The 6,206-nt window shown below is 43.6% G+C and overlaps 1 protein-coding gene across 2 annotated transcripts; it reads left to right on the forward strand.

Moving 5' to 3' along the window:
* The first annotated feature begins 316 nt into the window (after positions 1-316).
* Positions 317-4,989, forward strand: acp5a (acid phosphatase 5a, tartrate resistant). 2 transcript variants are annotated; one of them, XM_012870174.3, is made up of 6 exons: positions 317-600; positions 1,079-1,169; positions 1,267-1,466; positions 1,560-1,684; positions 4,162-4,507; positions 4,589-4,989. In XM_012870174.3, the coding sequence occupies exons 2-6, from the start codon at positions 1,079-1,081 to the stop codon at positions 4,826-4,828; spliced, it is 1,002 nt and encodes a 333-aa protein (XP_012725628.2). In that variant the 5' UTR covers positions 317-600; the 3' UTR covers positions 4,829-4,989. The 2 variants fall into 2 exon arrangements, with proteins under 2 accessions (XP_012725628.2, XP_012725627.2); XM_012870173.3 differs by lacking the exon at positions 317-600 and adding an exon at positions 627-904.
* The last annotated feature ends 1,217 nt before the right edge of the window (positions 4,990-6,206 follow it).

Genomic DNA, 6,206 nt, shown 5'->3' on the forward strand with positions numbered 1-6,206 from the left:
TAGAACATTCAAAGGCAATTTTAAACAAATGTGTTTTTTATCTCGATTTAAAGGATCTCATGCTTTCCGCACTTTTACAGTTTTCTGGAAGTTTGTTCCAGATCAGTGGAGAATAGGAAGGCTTAAGAATCACAGAGAAATATCAATTTAGATCTGAAAAAGTCTGACCTGAAAACTGCTTCTGCATCTTTTAAGAGTCTCTCTGAAGGCTAATTTAGCCGTAAAAAGATATAATTTTATAAATTCAGGTGTAACTTGAAGAGTTCTAACAAGTGGATCTTTGCACAAAATATATAATAAAAAGACGCGACACATTTTCCGAGACGGCCGATCACCTGACCCGCTCCGTTTTTCCATGAAACAAGATTCGGGAAGGCTGGAACTAAAGCAGGAAGAGCGTGATCACTAAGAGTCAGGAGGGCAGTCTAGACGCGCTATATTAACCGCCTGGTCCCGGCGCTGAGTCAGGCTGGTAACGGGCATCATGCCTCCGCAGCGTGGCCTCTCCTCCTGAGGCCTCTCCTCCAGGAGCGCCGATAAAAACCAGAGGAGAGAGAGGGGGACGCACGCCAGAACGCGGTCACCCCCCGCTCATCGGCCGTGAGTTTTTAAACTTTGCTTTTGTCGCTTCAAACCTGCTTCACTGTCTTCTCTTTCTCGGGTTTATGGGTGTTGGTTTAAACCGGTTTGATTAAAACGTCTTTCGGAGACAAAGAGGTAATCAGTCGACTGTGACCTCTGACCCCCCCCCAGCCACATAGACACGGCTGCATTGATTGGCCGTTATTTCCCCCCCAGCTGGGACATAACGGCTTCAGGCTGCACCAATCAGGCTCCAGATGCTGCTGCAGCTGTTTTAATGCGGTCTGAAGGTGGAGAAAGTGGAAGCACAGGCGCACGCATGGTGAGCCGGGCTGTATAAAGCGTTGCTCGGCCTGCTCTTCCTGTTTTGTTTTCTTCCTTCGCTGACATGGGGGCTGGGCTTCTGACGTGTTGTTTGCTGCGTTTCTTGTTTTTGTTTGATGTTTATTGAGGAAGCGTGTCTGAAGCTCTGGTTGTCTCTTCTGTTTCTGTAAAGATGGCTTTAGCTTTTTTAGCCATCTTATCCGCTGCCGTCAGTGTGACCCGCTGCTACCCTGCGACTTTTCAAGACCTGGGGGAAAGTGGAAGTAAGTATTTTTATTTATTTTTTTTACATCCTGACACCCAGTTTGTATTGCCGCTCAGCTTACGGGGTCTGTGTCTCCGTTTTGCAACTCTTACCAGGGAACCGGACCTCCATCAGGTTTCTGGCTGTAGGCGACTGGGGCGGGTTGCCTTACCCGCCGTATGTCACGGCCGTGCAGAAGACTACGGCTCATGAGATGAGCAAAGTAGCAGAGCAGATGGGTGTGGACTTTGTCCTGGCGCTTGGTGATAACTTTTACTACAAAGGCGTGGACAGCGTGGACTCCCCTCGGTTTCAGGTCAGTTTAGTGTCCGCTTCAAGAAGAAAGACACTCTTTAACGTTTCTGTGAAATCAAACCTGCTTTCTCATCTGAATCTCCCCTCGAAAAAGGAAACCTTTGAGTCCGTGTACACGGCGAAGTCCCTCAGAGTCCCTTGGTATGTTCTGGCTGGTAATCACGACCATGCGGGGAACGTCAAAGCTCAGATCGAGTACTCTCAGAGGTCCGACAGATGGTAAGGAACCTGCATCTACACTGCAAAAATGGAACTAAAAAAAGGTAAAATTTTCTTGAAATTAGTGTATTTGTCCTTGATTTGAGCACGTAAATAAGATGATTTGCCAATGGAATGAGATTTTTGCACTTAAAATAAGAACAACTCATCTTCATCGTCTTATTTAGAGGGCAGAATATCTAATTATCTTATTTTAGGAGTCAAAATACTCATTCTATTGGCAGACCATCTTATTTACCTGCTCAAATCAAGGACAAATACATTAATTTCAAGAAAATTTGACTTATTTTTGGTTCCATTTTTGCAGTGTAAACGTCCTGGAGCGTCACTAAAAGGTTTTCAAGTCGACTGAAAACCTAAAAGTCGTAGTGATATCACTCAAGAGGTGTTCGTTTTGATGATTACGACTCGCACCTAATAGGATAAACCCCGCTCTTCAGTTTCTCTGAGAATGTAATTTATTTTGAATTAGACACCAGCAGATTAAAAATGCAGAAACGACATGCAGTCATCATGTGGAAGAAGACTGCTGACCTGACAATTGTCCCAACACCCTCCACACAAAAAGCTCTTCGGCTCTTCAGGGCGTTTTGTTTGAGGCTATGTTAATGGGAAGTTAGGTTGGAAGGAATAGAAACATGCACAAACCACCGCCGCCCATTCCAGAGTTATGGGTAGATTCACAAAGAGTGCACTGTGGCTGAAGCTTCAAGTCACCACACAGCCTCGGGTTACAACTGGAGCTCCTGGTCTAGAAATCGCATAGATGAAGGAAAGTCTCTGAAACTGAGGTTGCACTATTTAATTTTTTTTTTTTTTTTTTTGTTCTTTACAATGTCAGATTTCCCCCATGGTTAAAGCGTCCCCGCTACAGTTTGCATTTGGCTTGTCCTATTCCCTCATCCACGGCTGTTAGCATCCTGTGAGCCTCGGTCTTTACGGTGCCGTGCAAAAAGCTGCTGAATCCAGTCAGGAAGCGGTAGAAAATGGTCGCATATACCAGAGTAACTTCGAGGAGAGAAGGTACTTCTTCACTGCAAAAAGGGAACTAAAAGTAAAGGCAATTTTCTTGAAATTAGTATATTTTTCTTTGATTTGAGCAGGTAAATAAGACTATTTGCCAATGGAATAAGATTTTTGCACTTAAAATAGAAACAATTCATCTCCATCATCTTATTTCAAGTGCAGGATGTCTAATTATCTTATTTTAGGGGTAGAAATGCTCATTCCATTGGCAAATAGTATTATTTAGCTGTTCAAATCAAGGAAAAATGTACTAATTTCAAGAAAATGCACTTACTTTTAGTTCCCTTTTTGCAGTGTTGGAGTGTACTTTTTATATGCATTTGTTGCTTTTACCAAATTCCAAATCCAGGCCACTCCACCCACGTCGCTGTGAGGGAATAACAAGCATGTTTTAACCAGAGCCGCCCCCTGTGTATTGGTTCCTGTTTATCTAGAAAGCTCGTAAGTAGCCAGTATATTGCCACATGTGCTAATGGGGCTGTAGCGTCGCTGGAAGCAGAGCCGGTTCAGGTCCGTCTCCTAGACCGCCTTCCTGGTTGGTGGACCAGTCGAGCCAATTTATTCAAGTGTTCATCCAGATGTGTGTGAGACCTCACAATGTCCTCGTTCAGCCCAGAGATGCACACAGGAGAGCGCTGGGTCCTGTTCCTGCTGGAAAATCACACCCTATTTGTTCTGATAGCTTTTAGTCCTGATTTATTGTCCTTGGTCCTGTATAGATGCAGGTGGTCTGGCAAAAGGAGCTGGATTCTCTTTTTTTTTTTTTTTTTGTGTTAATATTTTTATTAGGAGGAAGAGAGACATTACAAACATAATTTAAACTGTAAATGACAAGGAATGCCATATCGAACATACATATATATGAATAGTAAAATAGTAAAAGGCATACAATTTAGCTCCTGTGTTTTTTTTGTTTTTTTTTCCTTTGTTACAAAACTGAACAGGATACAATGTGTACAAAACTTAATAAAGAAATAAAAAAAAGGGGGGAAAGAAATAAAATAAAGTTAAATAAATAGAATAAAAATAAGTAAATAAACAAAATTAAAATTAAAGGGTGGGTGTGGGGCTGGATCCTCTTTGAACATACTTTACAGTGGGCTGACATTACGGTTTCAGACTTTTTTTACTGGTCTCATTTTTTGAGAAGCAGATTTTTGTTTCTTTCATGTCTCATCTTCGTCCTTCCACTCAACTTTCCATTGATATGGCTGGATACAGCGCCCTGAATTCGTGTTTATGGCGTTTTGCTCTTTTAATCCCATCATTGCTGCTGTTGTGTAATTTTCAGAGAAGCTGATTTTTGCGGGTTTCATTTGCTTTCAGCTGTTATCATCACAAATGGAGAGACTGTCCTTTTGACGCGTATCTGTGCCATGAATCTTTTGAGCTGAATCTCTGAAATGAATCAATGACTGTAAAGCGTCGAACGTTTCCCCCCCCTTCATTAGGAGGTTTCCCTCTTACTACTACGAGCTGAACTTCCACATCCCCAACACGGGGAAGACTCTGACCATCATCATGCTCGACACCGTGATGCTCTGTGGAAACTCGGACGACTTTGTGGACGAGAAGCCCAGAGGACCCCTGAGCGCGGTGGACGCCAACCGTCAGCTGGTCTGGCTGCAGGAGAGGCTGGCTCGGTCCCAGGCGGACTTCCTGCTGGTGGCGGGCCACTATCCGGTTTGGTCCGTGTCCGAGCACGGCCCCACAGAGTGTCTGCTGCAGAGGCTGCACCCGCTGCTGCTGAAACACAACGTGACGGCCTACCTGTGCGGACACGACCACAATCTGCAGGTCGGCTCCAGCGCTTCTCCTCCTTTGACTGTTCATCTCGTCTTTGCTCACTGATTATTCTTTATTTCCTTTGATTCCCAGTATCTGGAAGAGTCCGGCGTGGGCTACGTAGTGAGCGGCGCCGGGAACTTCCTGGATCCCGACGTCCGCCACTGGAACCACGTCCCCGAGGGCTCCCTGAAGTTTTTCACCGGCCAGGCTTCCACTCTGGGGGGCTTCGTTCACGCGGAGGTGACGGAGAGCAAGCTGGTCCTGACCTTCTTCCAGGCTAAAGGCACGTCTCTGTACCGCACCGTCCTTTCCCAGAGGGAGTTCAGATAGACGCTCGTTTATCGCCAAGAGGACTCGACTGCCGCATTGAATCACAATCCTGCTTTTAACTATGCCATCAAATATTTCAGTGCTTTTTAAATATTTTTCACAGAATCAAAGTGTTATCTGAATTTATTGTAAGCTAAAATAAAATTGTTTTATAAAGTGGTGTCGCTGGCTCATTCCTGTTTGTGAAATGAAGTTTCAGTCAGACTGGATGGAGGGTCTGAACAGTTTTGCCACAGCTTGGACTGGGTTTAGGTCTGGGCTTTTCTTTTTTTTTTTTGATGCCCAAATGAGCTTAAGCCCAGTGGTTCCCAAAGCTGAGCTCATGAAGTATGGGGTCTAGAGATCTTCAGAAATCAAACAAAAGGACAAAAATGAAGATAGCTTTGCAATCTTACTGGAGATCAATCAAACAAGATGCAAATGGATAAATGAGATATATTGGCTACTGATGCGGTTTGTTTTTCATACTTGAGGTTTTTCTTGTTTTTAGGTCTTCGTCCTGCTGGAAGGTAAGTCTCAGTCTTAAAGTTTGTTGCAGGTTCATAATCTCCCTGGTCGCTGCTGATTGTATTTTCTGCCTCCTCCCACTTGTTTGCTGTCTTCTCCTTTGTGGTAAACCCATAACAGCGCGTTTGGTTGGCTTCTCAGTGTTCTTGTATAACTTTCAGATTTGTGGAGTAGTGGTTCTCTGCAGCTCCTCCAGAGTTACCCTGGTCCTCTTGGCCACTAATCTGATAAATGTTCTTCCAGCCGGTCAGTTTAGTTGGACGGCCATGTTTGGTAAACATGATGACCCTCATGATGCTGCATGTTCACTAATGTTTGCTAAAAAAAAATATTCTTGATATTAAACTGCACACAGAGGTGCCATATTTACTTGAGTGACTTCTGTGTCCAACATTTGATATTATTCAAAAGCTTTAAAGTAGGGGAGGTTGAATACAGTCTCTCACAAAAGTACAGCCTCACCTCCCACACACGTTTTTGAAAATATTTAACTTTCTAGGGACAACCCTGAAGATCTAACCCTTTGATTCAATGTCGTGGAGTGAGTATACAGCTGATATACTTGGGGAAAAATGCTTTCCCCTCTAACACATCATTACTTTCTAAACCGCTGGCAACAAAAATTAATAAACAAATTTCCCTTCCTGGTGTCATGCGATACTGGGTCACATGACACCAGGAAGTCACATGACACCAGCAGTTGTGGTAAATTTGGTATATCTCTCACTCTCTCATATATATATATATATATATATATATATATATATATATATATATATATATAAGAGAGATAGATATAATGTGTCATTGGAAGTGAAACATGGCACCTCATGGTAAAGGACTGAGGAGCTGCAGCACGGTGAGCAGTCAA

Source organism: Fundulus heteroclitus, chromosome 5, assembly GCF_011125445.2.
Source record: "Fundulus heteroclitus isolate FHET01 chromosome 5, MU-UCD_Fhet_4.1, whole genome shotgun sequence".
Lineage (NCBI taxonomy): Eukaryota > Metazoa > Chordata > Actinopteri > Cyprinodontiformes > Fundulidae > Fundulus > Fundulus heteroclitus.